Source organism: Mastigoproctus giganteus, chromosome 12 (genome assembly GCF_048544385.1).
Source record: "Mastigoproctus giganteus isolate SK-2022 chromosome 12, ASM4854438v1, whole genome shotgun sequence".
Classification (NCBI taxonomy): domain Eukaryota; kingdom Metazoa; phylum Arthropoda; class Arachnida; order Uropygi; family Thelyphonidae; genus Mastigoproctus; species Mastigoproctus giganteus.
Window position 1 is genome coordinate 60186659 of NC_143586.1, and position 20281 is coordinate 60206939.

The 20281-nt window shown below is 37.1% G+C and overlaps 1 protein-coding gene across 2 annotated transcripts in view; it reads right to left on the reverse strand.

Annotated features, from left to right (window-relative positions):
- Nucleotides 1–20281, reverse strand: part of LOC150077096 (papilin-like) — a 724323-nt gene that overhangs the window by 161579 nt on the left and 542463 nt on the right. For both annotated transcript variants that reach the window (XM_090386252.1, XM_090386253.1), the window contains exon 26: nucleotides 19140–19340. In XM_090386252.1, the coding sequence (XP_090242378.1) occupies nucleotides 19140–19340 (201 nt within the window). The remainder of the gene's footprint in view (nucleotides 1–19139; nucleotides 19341–20281) is intronic.

The following is a 20281-nucleotide window of genomic DNA, read 5'->3' on the forward strand; positions in this document are numbered from 1 at the left end:
GACCAGTTAGTTTAACTTCTGTTCCGGGTAAAATAATGGAGTCACTGGTTAAAGATGCATTGCAGGATCATCTAGACAAGACTGCAACAATAATTCAGACACAGCATGGGCTTGTTAAGGGAAAGTCTTGTCTGACAAATTTGATAGGATACTATGATGTGGTTACAAAGGAACTGGATTAAAAAAATAATTTTGATATCATATATTTGGATTTTAGGAAAAGCTTTTGACACTGTTGCGCATGGAAGACTATTGTACAAATTGGAGCAGAATGGTATTAAGGGTAAGTTGCTGCAATGGATAAAAGGATGGTTGAGTGGGAGAAGACAGAGGGTGGTAATTAATGGGTGCTGCTCTTCGTAGACTAATGTTATTAGTGGAGCCCCACAGGGTTCGGTGTTAGGTCCACTGTTGTGTTGTTTTGTATATTTATCAATGATATTGATGAAGGTATATCAGGCTTAATGTCAAAGTTTGCAGATGATACAAAGGTTGGCAGGGTTGTTAATGACAGTAATGGCAGTGTACTACTGCAACAGGATCTAGATAATTTGGGCAGATGGGCTAAGAAGTGGCAACTGAAGTTTAACCTTGACAAATGCAAAGTACTGCATATGGGTAGAAGTAACCCCAGAGAAACGTACCAACTGTGTGGTACTACACTTAAGGTGGTAGAAAATGAAAAAGACCTGGGAGTAATTGTGCAGTCAGATATGAAGTTTTCTGAGCAATGCAGACAGGCTGCCAGGGCAGGTAATGGGGTTTTGTCAATGATATATAGGAATTTTGCTAGCAGGGAGAAGGAGGTGATTGTCCCTCTGTATAAGGCAATGGTCAGGCCATGCCTTGAGTACTGCATACAGGTCTGGAGGCCTCATTTTAGGAAGGATGTAGATTTACTTGAGCATGTACAGAGAAGGGCAACAAGATTGGTGAGGGGAATGAAGGGATCCTCTTACTAAGAGAGGCTTAAGTTCTGCAAATTGCAGTGGCTGGAGACTAGGCACCTGTGTGGTGATCTGATTGAGGTGTATAAGGCCTTGAATGGGTTGAGCACGCTGAATTCTGATGGGATCCTTCCACTTGTTCAGATTACGAACCTAAAGGGGCATAAATTCAAATTAAGAAAAGACAGATGTAGAATAGATGTGTGGAAATTTGCCTTTAGCCAGCGGGTGGTTAATTGCTGGAACAAACTTCCATCTGTCGTTGTGGAAGTTGATAGGTTGAATAAATTTAAGGAGGAACTGGACAGGCATTTGGAGGGAATGGTGTGATTTTTAAAAATTTTTTTTTTGGATGATGCTGCATAAGCTCATACACTTGCTTTCTTGCATCATATGCCACTACTACTACTACTACTACTACTACTACTACTATTACTTGGCGATCTGGTCCAGGACGCCGACTACGAATTAACTCAGACTGGTATGACTTGCTTTTCAGGTGCAGCTACGAGTATATATTCGTAACAAATATGTGCAACTGATGGATAGTTGGCTTCTGGGATAAGAATGAAAAATCAACCACTGCATCAGAAATCAGAATTTATTCACAAAAAAGAAACAATAATAGTGTGTTCTGTGGCATTTTTTATTTCTCATACATACTCAACACGGCATAGTTGGGTGTGGTTTTTTTTCAGTTGGTGGTATAGCCAACTGAAATTCTAAATAATGAATTTTACGTTTAGACCTAATCTTCTTTGGAACGTTTAGAATTTTTTCTCTAATCAAAGACAATGTAACTTTCCATCAAGTTACGGGTTCCGCCATAAAATGTCCGAAATTCAGAGAAACCTGTAACTCGACGGAAAAGGGTGTATGTGTTATGCATATATATTTCTATAATATGTAATGCAGTTTTTTTCAGACATCTGATGGTTTTTCTTAGCGCTGAATAATACGAGAACATTTGATCCGATCGATCTATGAATCAGGACCGTACGAGTCGTCAAAAAGTTCTTCAAATTCCGAGTCACTCATATTAGAATAGAGCTCAAGCTCTTCTTCGGTCAGTGGTCTCTTCTTATCCATGTTTTAGGTTCTTTTTAGTACGTAACAAAGTACTAAATACAATGTACACGGCAAAGTCACCGTGTCACTGCAGCGTATTTATGCACAGCACAGATTCATATACAGTGAATTCTGCAAGTTACAACACGTCTGATTTAATCGAGTTAACTCGTAGTTGGCTGCCGCGAAGAATTTTTTATTACATACACAAACTATGAGATAATTCACGATGCTCTTTTTACAACAATAAGCTTTTTTATGAGTTTTGGTGATGAATATATATTATAATTTGGGTTTTGAATAATTTAACATGCCTAACTCAAATTGGCGTCAGAGACCAGTTTACCTAAATAAGCCTTTGTGGTCAACGTGTTAATCTTCTGAAATGAGGGTAATATGTGGTCAAAGCAGACAACTGTGAGAATACATACCCTAGGCAATTTGCAATTTCTGCATGGGTAGAGAGCTCTTGCCCATTCCAGTTGAAAATTGGAGAGGATAAAGGAGGAAATTTGCCATTTAGTTGCTTTATTTTTCTCCATGTTATTCTAGCATCAATATTTTTATTAATTGAATTTGCAAATCGGATCCAATAGTCTTTTTTAGCTTTCTTCCTGATAGTGAGCCTTGGCTCTGAATTTCTTATAATTTATAAGATTATTGGTGGTAGGATGTTTGTGGAATATATTCCACACTCGGTTTTTTCTTGTTTGGCATTCTTACAATCCTCATTTCACCAATAATTTATGGACCTACAGAAGTTTGACTGCGACTGTGGGATGGCAGTAGATGCAGCTGTTAGAATTTGTTTGGAAATATGGTTGGTGACTATGTCAATTGCATGAGATTCGATGATCTGATTATCAAAGGATAAATAACATGATACATGTAATTTTCCCAATCTGCATTGGAAAATTTCCACTTTATGCAGTTGTATGAAGTTATGGAGTGTGAAGTTTGAATTTTACAGTTTAATGGGTAGTGGTCACGGCTGGATTATCAAGAGCTGTCCATTCAATACTAGGAAAGAGGACCGGACAGCAGATAGAGAGATCTCTTGAAGAGACCGTTCCTGTTGGGAGATAGATGTAAGCTGGTGAACCTGTAATTTTTGGTTAAATTTTGCCTGCCAATGAGCATTTCAATGAGTTTTCCTTGTCTGTATGTATTGGGAGAACCCTACAATGGATGGTGTCCATTGAAGTTGCCCAAGAAACAGAAAGGTGTTGGCAATTGCAGAATTAGATCTTCAAGTTCATGAATGGTACAAGGATGACTGGGTGGTAGACAGATCAAAAAAGCATCAGAGTAACGGCAATTGCTTTTCTTGTAGCAACAGCATTCAATAGAGGTTTGCAAAGGACTCGTGAATCAATGAAAATAGCTATACCACTATGAACATTATTTTTAACAGGTCTATCTTGTCGGAAAAGAGTATAATTTTTTATCGAGGGAGATACCCTGAGGAGTTAAATATATCTCCTGTAAACAGATGCCAACTGCATTATGATGCTCAATTATTTCGTGGATGTCATCAATATTGCTACGAAACCTCTACAATTTCATTGTTCCGATTTAGATGAAGGAGCTGAGTCTGTCTGTTTGCAGCATAAGCCATAGGCTTCCTTGTGCCATGTGACCATTGCTAATACACGGTCAATTTTAATTTTATCTCTTTTTAGGAAAATAGGTCCTGTGTATTTTTAATAACATACACGTATAAGTTATAAATCCACATTAAACTGGATTTATAACTTATACATTAAACTGGATTTATAACTTATACGTGTATGTTATTAAAAACCATGGACCCCAGTACACCAGGCCCATTCGTTACTAGGTCCTGTGTCTGTTTCGTCCTCTGGATGGATCTCCAGAATGGTTTCGGTTTCATCTTGACTGGGAATTTCATTGGTATTCATAAGGAAGGAGTTAACTGGCTGTTTGCTAATGGGATCTGACTTCTCTGCTTGAACGGGTTGTACAAGAGCTACATGGGCAGCAGGTGGTATGGTGACTAGTGTGTCGTTAGCTCTGCTTGAAATCTGTTGCTTTCAGGATTATTGTACAGAAGAGAGCAAGGATCGAGCCCATTCAGAAATAGAAATGTTTGGTGGAATTGATGTATCAGTCTGGACTGATACTGAATGAAATTTTTTAGAGGCTTCAGCATATGTACGTCTAGGCATCTGAAGTTGTAATTACTTTCTAAAAAAAACAATTTTTAGAGGAGGCTGGGTGGTTGCCTTTACAACTGGGGCAAAGCAAAGACTTGGCATTACAGTCAGGACATACCAAGTCGCCTCAACAGACTGTTTGAGTGTCCAAATTTATGACACTTATAACATCTTATTGGGTTTGGAATAGATGGGTGAATGCGACAATGCAAAGACCCTGCTTTCATTGATGAAGGTAGGTTGGGTAAGCTAAATGTCAGTATGATGCTTCAAGTTGGAATGAGCTTACCATCTTTTTTCATCATAATTCTTTTTGCCTGTGTGACTTTCTGATCCCGAAGTTCCTGAACAATTTCTTGTTCTGAGAAATTCATTAGGTTTCATTCCAAAATTACACTTTTCGATGTATTAAGTGTGGCATGTCGGGACACCTTAACTGAAACTTCACCAAATGAGATGAGTCTGAGCAGAAACTCAGAGTTTTTGGAGCTGGTAGTCCCTACAAGCAGGTCGCCAAATTTCAGTTGTCGCACCATTTTCGGGGAACCAGCTACACTCTCAAGACATTTAGTATGAGAAATGGCAATATATTGCCTAAGGGCTGGTTTGATAGTGAATGTAGAATCAGAAAACTTGGGTGTTCTATTCAAGGAGCATCCCTCAGTTTCTTTGAATTGGATAAGTCATTATTGGGTATGTGTAAATCCATAGGATTTGGATTTGCAGTCTTAATTGGTGGAAAATTGTCACAGTCCATGTTTTGCTCCTTTTAGCCCTGGGGGTTTGCTTTACCACTCAGTTTTCTGGCCCCACCATGGGGGGGCAGGAACAGTGCCACAAGATGACCAAGCAGCTGAGTTAGTAAGTTAGTACTAATAGAAAAAGAAACAGAGAGGTGGTTTTCCTTCCCGGGCCTTTGCTTACTTCTTGTAGTGTGAAAGAGCTACTCTGATATACAAATCAAGAAAATGGTTATTGAAACAAAAATAGAATCTGCAAAAATTGAAAAATAGAACACAAAATCTTGCAACAATTACAAATCAGTTATCAATCAGTCCAAACTAGATTTCAAACAGGCTAAGAGTAAAAAACTTGCTTCTTGTCGAAATGGTAGTCAAGCATTCTGGTCTCTTGCCAAAGCCATTGGCTGCAACTAAATGACAATAACTGTTCTACTGATTAACTTTTGCCCTGGAAGACATGCATTGGCTCTATTTGACTTATCTTTATTGCATAAAATATTCATAAGTTCCTTGACAATACAGCCACCAGTAATAAGTATCTCAGGTGGGACCAGTGTTTCCTGCTCATGTGATCCCATCATGCAAGCAGCTGCATGAGAGAAGACTCTAATGTTAGGGTGTGTAGTAGAGCACTTGATGAATCCTTCTGAATTAATTCAAGGGCAATGATCCTTTTCTTCAAGCACATGAATTCATCTAACAAAACACTAAATATATTGCATTATAGCCATAACAACTTATGCACCATTAAACCCATCCCCCCCATGACAACCAACTAAATATATGTTTAATTTAATTTCTCTTTCTTTGCAACTGATACATAAAAAGGCATCTCCTGTAGCACTGCATCATGCTACAGTCAAATCAGAACAGGGCATACAGTAAGGCTCAGATTCACAGGAAACTGCCTTTGGGAGCCCACCTCTTTCTCTTCACGCAAAAAGGCACTCTAGTTAAGAGTTAGTTATTCCCCAGAACAACTAACTGTTACTCTGGGGAATAACGTTTGTTGCTCTAGTGTGAGGCATAATTTCACTTAAAAAATTTTAATTTTCTGTTTATACTCTGTGACAACCACATTACGTCAGAGGAGTTCATAAGATAGACAGAATACAAGATATCAAATATTTAGTAATTACACAGACTTGAACCTTGGTCACTTAAAATGCCTGCACTTTTATACTGATACGCTTGACCACTCAGCTACAAGGCTTATAATAGTTCTATAGCCTTAGCCTATTTGCTAGTATAACATTTTAGTATGCTAGTATAACAGTCAGTGCTGGATTAAGGTATAGGCTAGTAGGTCCCTTGCATGGGGCACCATTCTTTAAGGGGCACTAAATTTTACAAATCATGCAAAAATATATATATCCATAGTAAAGGGGGCACTGAAAAATCTTTCACCCTGGGACAGGGTCTGGCCCTGATAACAGTAATAATTTTACACCATTCCCAGCTACTATATAATAAGAGTGGTGGTCAATAAGAATTTAGTTACCCTCATCTAGAAATATTTGAGTTAGGGAATTGAAACTTGGCTGGAAATTTCATCCTTCTTTATGGGGATATATATTCTATACCTAAATATTTATCCCATCTGTAGATAAGCTCATTTAGACCTCTTAAACAGAATTCCTCAATAAGCAGAAAACCAGGCTTTTGCTTCATTAATTATCTCCTCATATGACTGAAATCTGCACCCCTGTAATGGTTTATTCATTTTTAGGGAAGAGAAATAGGTCTAAAAGTCTAAAGATGAGAGGTTGGGAGAATAAAGTGGGTGCTGCAGATTTTCAAAGCCACATCAGGAGAATTGTTAGCTAGAAAGCTATTCAAAGGTGAACACCTCTGGATAATTTCCTGTGACTCATCAACTTGATAGCCTCTCTTAACTTTTCCAAGTTTCTTTATTACTTCCCAGTGATGCTGTTGCCTTTTGAGAGGTAATTTGTAAAGATCATAAGACTTTTAGACCTAAGAAGACTAACAATATGACCTAACCGGCAAAAAACTGAGCTTCAGCTTTTTTTCTGGGGGGCTGATGAAGATGAATGTTTCTAATGTTTACTCATCTATTTTTGTTTCTGTATCATAGTGACATACCCAGCATTCATACATTATCACAATTTGATTAAAAAAAAAAAAATCGATATTTTCTCTATAAAGTTCCAACAATTGCATGGAACACTGTTTCCTGTGGAGCTTTTGAAGTGCCAACAATTTGGAAACCCATCAGGCTGTCACTTAAGACATGTACAGGAACTCATGCATCAGAACTTGTGCAACAAGACCTATGGTTAATGTTCACTTTGGTTCACTTCATTTGCTATAAAATTTATAGTCACACATTTGAATTCTAGGACTAACTATTCCACTTTAGTCAGAGTCTGTGGCTGAGATGGGACTTACTTCTCTTGGATCATTGTGCACACTGCATTGTATTTTCTAGTTTTCAGTCTCATACAATGGATAATGCTTTCCTATACACAGCTTTCATCTTCTCATGGATTTGTTTCGCTTCTTTGCATTGAAAATGAAGAAATTTTATAACAGATGAACTGTTTCCAGGATACCATCTACTGCTGTATTCATGACTAGTTTAGTAACCACTAAATCTATAAAAACATATATATGTTAACTTATGAGACTTAGCAGCATACAAGGTGTGGCAATAAAGTTCCTGGACTGGCTGTTGCGGTCATGTTTGATGAGTCTGAGAATAAATGGAAGTAGTATGCTGTAGTACCTATGCTATGTATTCTGTGTAATGTGTTCTATGTGCAAGTGCTTCAAAGACTACTGAGGTGTATTTTCCAGAGAAGGCAGCTGGTTCTTGTTGCACAACGATGTTCCCACCCATCTGCACTTGTTATGAAGGCATTTTTTGACAAAACATGGTATTGTACAGATCAACCAACCACCCTACTCTCCCAAGCTAGCACTGGCAGATTTCTTCCTCTTTCCCAAGGTGAAAACAGCCCTCAAAGGAAAGAGATTTCAGGATGTTGAGGACAGAAAGAAAAACATAACATATCTCTTTGGATGCCTTCACTGACTTTTGTTGGAGACTTTTAGAACAGCATAGTAAGTGCATTCAATCAGGCGTGATTACTTTGAATAAAAATAACACTTTTTTTCGAGCTCTTTCACTTTGTGTTCTTTTTATTGCACCAGTCCTGGAAGTTTATTCGTCATATGAGAAATGCTCCTTTGATTTTCATTAATTTTTATTAAAGTATTTAATAATTGAATTTATTTAATTACTAATTAATGATTTAATAAAAATAAATAATATTATAATTATAATTTAGTTAATATTTTCATTTAATTGAGTAATTAATTTTGATATTAATTCAATTTTTATTATTATGAGCATTCATATAAGCTGAAAATGCAAAGAAGCCAGGTTTTTGCTGCATCAGAAAAAAAAAAAAAAAATAATAAAAAATAGTAATAAATTAAAAAAAAAAAAAAAACTTCCTTCGGTGTACTCTATACCACTTGTAGGTTTTAATTTATGCCTTCTAGTTAAAGCATTGTTTAATGCCATGAAAATTTAATTTTACTGTCCTGTCTAAATCCTGTTTAATTTTACTGTCCTGTTACAAACTATGTAGGAAACATATTTGAAGTCTCTAACAATATGGGTGCTGTATCAATCTCATTAGGGGTATAGTGCAGTAGTGAAACTTTAAATTATGTGCCTCCCCACCAGATGACTGAACAGGACCCAAGTGATTGTTAGCAACCATACCAAACCAGCCTTCAGACTCCCTGACTCATTAGGCCCTCCCACAGTGGTGAACCTGGCAGTATGACAGTTTTGCATTGATGCATTGCCCACCTTTAGACTTTTTCAAGAATTCAGTTGTATAAAGCAATTCAGTTGCTTTATATACAATTAGCAGTACAGAATCAAGATGATGCTGAGCATGTTTTTTTGAAAAACAGTGTAAGATTTACAAGAAATTTGTACTTGAAGGTGAGACAATCAATGCTGTATTCTACATAGAGCCAAAGACTATTGAAGTGCATTTCCTGGGTGAGGACACAATGTTGAGAGAAAGGCAGCTGGTTTTGGTTACACAGCAATGTCCCCTCCAATTCACACTTTTTCTGAAGCTATTTCTGACAAAACATAGCACTGTATACAGATCAACCATCTACCTATCTCTCCCAGTCTAGTGCCAGTGGACTGCTTCTTTTTTCCCAAAGTGAAAACTGTTCTCAAAGGAAAGAGATTTCAGGATGTTGAGGACAAAAAAAAAAACAAACAAACAAACCCACATAACTGTCGAAATAATTATCATCTCTTCGGATGCCTTCGTTTTTATTCTTTTCAGAAACTTTTATTATTATTATTATTATTAGCTATACAGTGCAAGGAAGCCTGAGGCTCATGCTGCACCAGACAAAAAAAAAAAAAAAAAAAATTCCCGAGTTACCCTGAGAGAGAGAGAGAGTCAAAGTAGAAGGGAATCACCAAGAAAGAGAAGAATGATGATATCCAGCTCAGGACTCTGGGTTTTAGAATGGTATAAGTGCATTCAGTCAGGTGGTGATTATTTTGAATTAAAATAAAGCCATTTTCTGAACTCCTTCACTTGGTGTTCTTTTTAGCATTAGCATTAGTTGAGGCACACAATGTAAGAAAGCAAACTTATGCAGCATCAGCCGAAAAAAAAAAAAAAAAAAGAACCCCTCCCATTTCACCCATCCATTCACTCCAAATGCCTGTCTAGCTCAGCTTCAAATTTACTTAAGCTATCACCTTCCACAAGAGATGGAAGTCTATTTCAGCAATCACCTAACAGCTGGCAAAAGGCAAGTTTCCACACATCTATTCTACAACAGCCTCTCCTCAATTTGAATATTTTCCCCCTCATGTTCGTAATCTGAGAAAGAGGAAGAATCCTATTAGCACTGAGCTTGCTTATCTCGTTCAAGGCCTTATATATACCTCAATCAGATTAGGTGCCTACCAAGAAAGGCTTAAGTTCTGCAATTCGCAGAACTTAAGCCTTTCTTGGTAAGAGCACCCCTTTTTTCCCTTTGCCAATCTTGTTGCCCTTCTTTGTACTCGTTCTAGCAACTCTATATCCTTCCTAAAATGAGGCCTCCAGATCTGTACACAGTATTTAAGGTGTGGCCTGACCATTCCCTTCTACAACGGGATAATCACCTCCTTGTTCTTGCTAGCAAAATTCCTATACAGTCAGTCCTCGTATAATTCGTGTTTACACTACACAAATTCGATCATACACGATTTATAAATAGGGGAATGATATCGTATATAGCACGAACCGAATTCGCTTATGCACGATTCACCTTTGTGTTTACAAGAAATAGCAGTCGGACCAGAATCACCCCAACTGAACGCAACACGATAGGAATGAAAGAAGATTCTGAAAATGTATTTATGTTTTTTATATCAGTGAAGGGGGAAATGTATTTATGTTTTTTATATCAGTGAAGGCCTAAATGAGGCAATGCCGAGAATTACAAATAATGCAGAGAAAATAAAAACAACTTTTATAGCAGGAACAACTCAAAGTGTAATTAAAATCCATTAGATTAAGACACAAAGAATTGGAAGAGATGGAACGGCTGTCATCTGTTTGGATAGAAAATCAAACAAAAAACAAGTTGCTTACGATAGAAACAAAAGCATTAGCAATATTTTATTACATAATAGTCATAATAAAATACGTATTTTATTACGATTATTTATTGTGTTTGGTAATTGAACACACATTTGTAACCAAATGTGTGTTCAATCTTGGGTGGTCGGCACCTAACTCTATTTTTCCCATAGGGCCTGTTGTTTATATTGCACGATTTTGCATTGCACGAGGGTTTCTAGGAACACAACTATCGTGCTATATTAGGACTGACTGTATATCATTGACAAGACTCCATGACCTGCTCTGGCAGCCCGTCTGCACTAATCAACAAACTTCAGATTTGACCATACAATTATCCCCAAGTCTTTTTCATTCTACACTTCACTGAGTTTAGTACCACACAGTGGGTATATTTCTCTTGATTTACTGCTACCCATACAAATACTTTGCATTTGTTATATATGCAGTACTTTGCATTTGTCAATGTTAAACTTCAGTTGCCACTTCTCAGCCCATTTGCCCAACTTATCTAGATCCAGTTGCAGTATCATAACTATCTTTACTGTCATTAACAACCCTGCCAACCTTTATATCATCTGCAAACTTAGTCATTAAGCTTGATATACCTTCATCAATATCATTGATAAATATACAAAACAACAATGGGCCCAACACTGAACCGTGGGAAACTCCACTAATAACATTAGTCAATGAAGAGATGTGTCGAATAATTACCACTTTCTGTCTTCTCCCACTCAACCACCCTTTTATCCATTGTAGCAACTTATGCCATACTGCTCCGGGATATGCGGTGGTCATTCCCTGACCTTTCCGCATCCTCCGTATTTGGTGGTGATGGGCTTGAATCCCGGTCTAATCAAGAAGCGTGTGCTACGCACTGCTGCTCCTTCCCACCTGGCTATGGAGGTGCCTCCCATATCATAGTATCCAATCAAATTGGTCAGACAAGACTTCCTCTTAACAACCCCATGTGTCTGAATTATTACTGCAGATTGTCTAGATGATACTGCAATGCTTCTTTAATCAGTGACTCCATTACTTTCCAAAGAACAGAAGTTAAATTAACAGGTCTATAACTACTGCTGTCACCCTTTGTGAATTGCGGATACATTCACACACCTCCAGTCCATGGGGACTTCCCCTGAGTCCAAGGAAGCTTTCATAATTATGGCTAAGGGTTTGCTTACTTCCTTTGCTGCCTCCTTTAATATAACTGATTCTATCCATCCCAGGTGCCTTCTTTATGCTTAACTTCAACAATTTCTCCTCCTCTTTGTTCTCAGTTATTACAAAATCAGTTCTCTGTTAGAGTTTGATACACTTCTGGCATTTCACTCCTTGAATAGCTCTTCATGTGTGAATGCAGATGCAAAATACTCATTCAGTTTATCAGCTACCTGAGCAGCATCATCAATAGTCGAACCATTTATGTTAAGTGGACCAATCTGAATCATTCCCTTTCCTTCTAGAGTTTACATAAGTAAAGAACTCATTGCTGTTTTTCTTTGCATCCTTTGCCAAAGATTTCTCATAATCTGTCTGCCTGCCTAACCTTCTTTGTGACTTGATTACAGACTAGCTTATATCTGCCATAGGCTTCTGTGTCGCATGATAATTTATATGCATCCCATGCATTTTTCTTCTCTGCCACGAGCCTCATTATTTCATGTGACATCCATTTAGGCCTAAACCTTGAACAGTATTTCTATTTCTTAGTTGGTATGAAAAGCCTAGTGGCCTCCAAGATTGAGTCCCTGAAAGTTTCCCATTTCGAATCATCATCAGTGGTAACATCATCACTTGATCCCACTGTATAGAATTTAAAAACTGTCTGAGAGTACTGTAGTCACCTTTACGAAAGCAAAAACCCTTCCCTTTACACTTGATGGTAGTTACATCTTTAAGTATATCTCACATCAGTACACTGTGATCATTGTCAAATAGTGGTTCTTTTATCTGCAAATTCGTAATGCATGAATAATCACTGCTGATAATCAAATCAAGAGTATTACTCCCTCTGGTTGCCTCTCAAACATGTTAATGTAGAAAACAGTCATCCAATAACTCCACAAACATCTTGCTAGTGTGCGAGTGACCAATCCACAAGTTCCAGTCAATATCTGGAAAGTTAAAATCCCCCATTAAAAGACATTTTGATTTACTCGCCCATTCTATTTCTCTGTAGAATTGTTCATTATACTCATTAGAGTTATTGGGCCTATAATACACACATACTCTCACTTTCCCTTTCCCAGCGATTATGTCACACCACATTGACTCAACACTGCATTGTCCACCACTGTCAATTGGATGCACTTCTTTAGATTTTATGTGTTTCTTAACTAACAGCATAACACCTCCTCCCTTCCTGTTCACATTGTACTCCCTATATTCCAATTCTGCACTGATTATATCTGTGTGACACCATGTCTTTGATATCCCAACAATATCTGCCTTTGATGTCTTGACCAGCACTTCAAATTCATCAAATTTATTAACTATACTTCTAGCATTGGTGTACATGCACCCATTCCTACTCTTAGTTATCCTAACACAGCCCATATGTTTACTTGTTCCACGATGACTCCCAGCAGTCCTGGAAATCCCCAGCACTTTGCTTTCCAGTCCGCTGCTCATTCTAATAGAAGCAGTGCAAGAATCAGTTCTGCCTCTGCCTAAGGTCCCTGTTAATCTTTTAGTCGTTGAATCCTTCCAAATCTAGCAGTTTTTCGACCCACCTAATACTGTCTTGATAGCTTCACCAAATATTCTTGCAACCCTTTCTATTTAAGTGTACCCCATCCCTGTAGAAGCAGTCTCTCCTGTTAACAAGCATAGACCACGCTAAAAAAAATTGTACTCCAGTCTTGGACAATCTCTCCAGGGCCAAATTAATTGATAAGGCTCTCATCATATACTCCCTCCTATTGTGTCTGGGCAGAATTTCAGACGCTTTCAAATTTAATGTAACTCATGACTTTTTTTCAACATTGACCTGTACTTGTTAAGTAAATCTGCAGATCTCCTACTCTTAATGTCAATAGTGTAAACATGTATAACAATATCACCTTTTGTGCTCTTAAAAGATGATATCTACTCTACAACATCATCGACTTTTGCCCTGCTCCACCTATCCTTTTTTGCATAATATAATCCCCATCTTTCTGATGATAAAGTCATCAACAATAACTAGTTCCTGTGGGACCAGTGCATTCTGCCTTGGGGATTGCTGCTGTGTTGCCTAATGCACCGGAGTGTGCTCTGGTACTGAGTTGGGCAGCTGAGAGCTTGATGGGGCCCCTCGTATTAATTTATTCGAGGGCATCTACCCTACACCTCAAACTCTCACATATGTCCATCAGAACACTGAGTTGGAGCTTAATTTCTTGGCAATCTAGGCCCTCCCACACGCGCGCACACACACACACACACACACACACACGCACGCACGCACACGCATGCGCACACGCACACACACACACACACACACACACACACACACACATCCTCCTTGGCTAGATCATGTCTTGTTCCAAGATGCTGCACAAACATTTCACATTTCACACATTTCTTGAGACTGTGACGCATTGGAAAATCAATCCCTTCATTTCTCCTCCGAGCCACAGTACTCCTGCTAATCTGTGCACATTGCTTTGCAGCTCTAGTCTGGGTTATGATTTCCTCTTAAATACAATTTAATTAACAATGAAATGTAATAAGATTAATTAATTTAATTGATAATACTATACTAAGCTAACAGAATCCTAATACAGTGCTACGTATTAGGCTATCTAGTTTTATGTTGTACCTTACGCTATCAGTTCAAGATATATGTTACACTATTTCACATTGATCTATACTACAGCAATGGTGGAAAGTTCAACAATGTTGTTTAAACTACTTTAAGAGAGCCTTGTCAACATAAAATGTTTGGGTTTATGTATGCATTTGGATTTTACTGCAGTTGTTTTTAAATGACTTAATAATTTTTTGTTTTTAATTCCACATTAAACAGTCCTGAACTTTACTGCCACACCTCATATATATACATATGTATTAGGTAAATTTTATAAAACACTCCAATGTTGTATTGGAGAAATACAATATTGGAAAGAGTTTTAAAACATTTGAAACAATTTCTTTACTACAAAATACATTTTTCAAGCAAAAAAAAAAAAAAAAAAAACCATCAAAGTTATCACCAAAAAATGTCATTGTTTTCATTCTGAATTCCAGTGAGTTTCTATTATTCTGTTGTAGAGATAAAGAGGTGGGTTTTTACATCATACAATATAATAAAATACACTTACAATGGATGTCAGCAAAAAGATTTAAATGTGGAAGATAAAATTAAAGTTATTAGAGAAATAGAAAATGGGAAGAATAAATGTGCTATTTGTTCATGAATTTAACTGATCAAACTCAACATCTGGAATTAAAAACAAAAAAATATTAAATCATTTAAAAACAACTGCAGTAAAATGAAAATGCAATCATAAACACAAACATTTTATGTTGATAAGGCTCTCTTAAAGTAGTTTAAACAACAAATGAGGAAAATATGATAAGTGGTTCACTTTTAATAATTAAAGCTGAACGTTATTAAATTATTTGGAATTAAGAACTTTGTGCAGTCCACTCTGGTTGGACATATCAATTTAGTTTCCATAACAGCATATATGTTTTCGAAATGTTACAGGCAAAGCTAAAGACATGAACAATGCAACCATTTTGGAATGTTTAAATTCAGCATGGCCCAAAGTAGGTGAAGGATATGCAGACAAAAACATTTTTAGTGTGGATGAAGCAGGATTCTTATATTTTTTAAAAATTTGGGAAACGGGACGGTGGCCATCGGATTGGAAGAAATCAATTTTCATCCCCTTACCAAAAAAAAGAGATCTGAAAATTTGCTCAAATTACAGAACTATTAGCTTAATTACTTACACTAGCAAGATTCTTCTTAAAATCATATTAGACAGAATCTCAAGAAAACTTGAAGAAGAAATGCCAGAAGAGTTTCAGAAGGGGTAGAGGAACCAGAGATCAGATCTTACGTCTACGACTGATTATTGAAAAATGCAAAGAATTATATGTTCCAGTCATTTCGTCTTTTATAGATTATGCAAAGGATTTGATTGTGTCCAACATTAGAAACTATGGGAAACAATGACTATTATGGGTTTCCCAATCCACATAATTCAGGTGATTAAGTTACTGTACCAGAAACAGGAAGGAACTGTGAGAACGAGCATGGGAAACACGATTTTTTCACAATAGGTAACGACGTCAGACGGCTGTATTTTGTCAACTCTCCTTTTTAATCTTTATGCTGAAGATATCATGCATGAAGCTTTGGAAGATTTAGAGACTGGCATCAAAATTGGAGGCCTGAAGATAAACAACCTTGGTTATGCAGATGATACTGTGTGCTAATTTGTAATTCTAAGGATCATCTTAAAGAAACTCTGAGGAGAGTATGTGAAGCAATTGAGAAAAAAAAGGATTATTTCTGAATGTGTGTAAAACTAAAATTATGGTGATTAGTGATAATCTCGGTTCTAGTAAAGTGAAGGTTAATGGGCAAGATATCGAAGAAGTTGATGACTTTGCTTACTTAGGGTCAAGAATAAATAAAAATAGTGACTGCTGAAACAATGTAAAGAGACAACAGGCAATTGTTAAAATGTTGGTTGCTGATCTGATAAAATTATGGAGAGATCATGATCTGCCCCTAAAGACGAAACTGAGAATCACTGATTCATTAATTTTTCCAATTGCCACTTATGGATGTGTGAAGGAGGGAATCTGAAAAGAGTTGACAGGAAGAAAATCAAGGCATTTGAAATGTGGTGTTACTGGAAAATACTGCGTATTTCTTAATTGGATCGAAGAACAAATGAGTAGGTATTGAATAAAATTGGCAGGCCTAAAATTCTTCTTCATAGCATCAACAGAAGAAAACTCAAGTTTTTTGGTTATAAAGTAAAAAGGGAAAACTTTCTGTTGAAGAATATAATGGAAGGAAAAACTGAAGGGAAGAAGTGCAGAGGAAGACCTGCAACTAGGTGGAAAGATGGGATCAGTGAACTTCTGGGAATGACACTTTGCGATGCTGCGTATAGCACACGATCGATACAGCTGGAGGAATTTGTTGGTGGAAACAACAGCTCCTCAGGGAGCTATGTGACTGGAAGTAGAAGAATACAGTATTATTAAATGTGTAATATACTGTACAAATAATACTGTACACATATAAATTTGTGTTTTAATGTAAACAAAGTGTGCAATGCTTATGAAGAAAAATATAAAGTAAAAATAAACAGTATGTAGTGTAACTGAGGTTACATTAACCCCAGTTACACTAAATTACATTAAATGGGAAATAAAAATATCAACCTCTATTATAATGTGGATAATGTTGGAGTCTCCTCTCAGTGACACTATAATAAAGTTTAACTATAAAATACGTATATATGTGCGCGCGCGCGCGCACACACACACACACACACACACACACACACACAAGTATCCGTATGTAGGAGGCTCTGGAGTGATTTCTAAGGCTCCTACTGAAGAGAAATTTGGACAACAGGTAAAATAAAGAATGTGCTCGTCATTTAGTGGAAAAAAAAATTAGTTACAAAATTTGTCACTATATGGCGTTGTGGCAATACAAATAACTTGAACAGTGCTACAATTGTTCAATGTGTCCTCCATCTTGGTCAACAACAGTTTCCATTTGAAGAACAGCATTTTATACAGCAGAATGTAACATATCAACTGTAATAGCCAGCACATGACATCTAATGCCGTCCTTCAGATCTGCCAGAGTTTGACATCTTTCCCGATACACCTGGTTCTTCAAAAAACCCCACAACCAGAAGTCGCATAGGATGAGGTCTGGTGATCGGGGTGGCCAAGATGTCTGGAAACAATGGCTGATGACCTGTTCGTCTTTAAAATGTTGCCTTAGCAATCTTTGGACACAACAGTGAATGTGGGGTGGCACACCATCTTGCATGAGTGCGGTATCCTGAAGGCACCCACATTGTTGCAACTCTGGTATTGCGACATTTGCCAACATTTCATAATATTGCAGGTGTGGCAATATTATGAAACAGTGTGGGGACAGATGTGGGGTCCAGTCAGTGTTACCTGTTCAAAAAAACATGGCCCAATCATGAATGTGGCCGTAAATCCACACCACACTGTCAGTTTTGGAAAATGCAACGGGTCCTCTTGGATAACTCGAGGGCTTTTTGTTGCCCAAATGTGACAGTTGTGCATATTCACTTGTCCATTTAAGCAGAAGTGGACTTCGCCGCTCCAAAGGATGTTCCATGGCCAAGTGATATCCACTGTCATTTGCACCAGAAACTGAAGTGTGTATGTGAAACGAATATCTACATCACCATGCTTTAGCTGTATAGCATGTGCATCTTGTAAGGATAGTACCACAACACCTGACACATTACTAGCCTTACAGTGGAATACGGCATGTTTATTTCACAAGAAACAGCTGGCACACTTGTCCTACCACATGGAGATTGACTTGATAAATCCATGACAGCCATAGCTACATCTTCAACACGAGAGGAGTCCACTTGTTTTCAACCTCTACCTGATTGAACACCAAGATCTCCTGTCGCTTCAAATTTTTGCGCACAGCACAAACATTTTGTGCTGTCCACAAGCATTTTACGGACAGCACAAACAGTCATAGGTCCACGCCTTATGCGCTTCTGACACCGGAATTCTCTGATAGCCACAGCTGCATTGTTGTGCACAGTTGGCATTGCTACTGTAGTGCAGGCAAACATCTACTGTATGATTTGGAAGAGACTGCTTAGTTATGATTATGCAAATAATCGTAACTAAGATAGTTACGCGACATACAGTGACAAATTTCGAAACAAATTTTTTTTTTCCCCCCAATAAATGGTGAGCGCATTCTTTATTGTACCTGTTGTCCAAATTTCTCTTCAGTATGAGCCTTAGAACTCGCTCCAGAGACCTCTACATAGGGATACTTTAATATTAACAACCCTGTATATTGAATCATATATATATAAAATAACATCAAAGATAATATTCAAAAAAAGAAATCAATTACAAAATTAAAAAATCTTCTGGAAAAAAGAACACTATTATACCATAAAACTAATGCAGAACTATCTAACCAAGAAGAACCACACTAATTCCCACCCAAGGAATGTTCCACTTCTACAATAAATGAAATTAAACAAATAAAGGTAGGAAACCCACAAGTACTACCACCTCATCAGCACTTGTGAATTCCAAATGGATCATATTTCAGATATTGACTCTTTTCCAGGAAAAGTTTAATTATACTTTCCACCTTGTCAAGGATTACCCTCTTTCTAGCATTAATTATCCACGTTAGTTTCATGACATAATAATAATGTTCCTGTTTTCTACAGTAGTCTTGGAAACATGATCGTGTCTATTCTGTTGTTATAGTAAAACAAAAACATCAATTTTTTTATAAAACAAACTTAATGATTTCAAACATAATGAAATCTTAAAACTTACCATCAGTAATGGCAGGTGTATATATTGGTACTGTCTGTTTTTTGCACTGCACGTGACATGTTTCCTTATCATTAAACCTATTGGCATTACCTTGACACCCACTGAAGGAAAACTCATTACACTCATCAGAATTCTTATCATAATACCATTGTGTGAAGGATCCACTGCAAGGTCCTCGTACGACAGGCAATTTACAAATATCTGAAGCCAAAACAAATAATTAATACCTCAATAAAATGATACTGATTAAACATTAAGCATTTTGATATTCAATCCTATTATTATTATTTTATTTATTTTGTTATTTCGAATGGGGAGAATATGCTTAAAATTTTTAAAAGTAACTGTAAATTCAAGAAATAGGTCACAAATATAGCCATAAACATGTTAAAATAAAAATGTTCTTGTTTATACTCCGGCACAATCACCAGGTCAGTAGAGTTTATAATAAATCAATCAATACAAATGTTAATTGTATTTAGCAGTCACGGGCTTGAAACCCGGTCCACTCAAAGAGCGTGTGTGTGCTACTGCACTTGCGCTCCTGACCACTCGGCTACTTCAGGCCTACACTCATAAATATAGATGAAGCAGGAAGGGTTCAGCAAAGGGACTCATTTCAAGGGCCGTTTATTTAAATTTTATTATTCACAGCATTAATGCTGCTTAACCTCTTCTCGGAACATTTTTTTCCTGAAAATGTGCCATAACGGATCAACTTTTTTATTTTACAGATTAAAAGTATACATCATGCAAATACTCATTGTATAGTTTTTTGTGTTTTTTATAAATTTTTTAGTAGAAAATACATACATGAGTTATCTCAGGATAACCCATTTAGGCTATCCTGAGTTATCTCGTGTATGCCAAAAAAGTCTACAAATTATACAGATTTTTTTAATAAATTAGTGCTTGAGCTAAAAGAAAGGAACAGAAAAACACTCTTCACTACTCATTATATAAATAAATTTAAAAAATCAAGTGGAACGCACAAGCAGTAACCTCCCACCACAAGCAAAATTGTGAACTAACTACATTCTGACACACGGCCGCCACAAGTGGATAGGCGAGGTAAGAGTCGCTTACGGGCAACAGTTCAAAAGGGTGCCGAAATATTTTTTGATATTATTTTCTAATTGGTT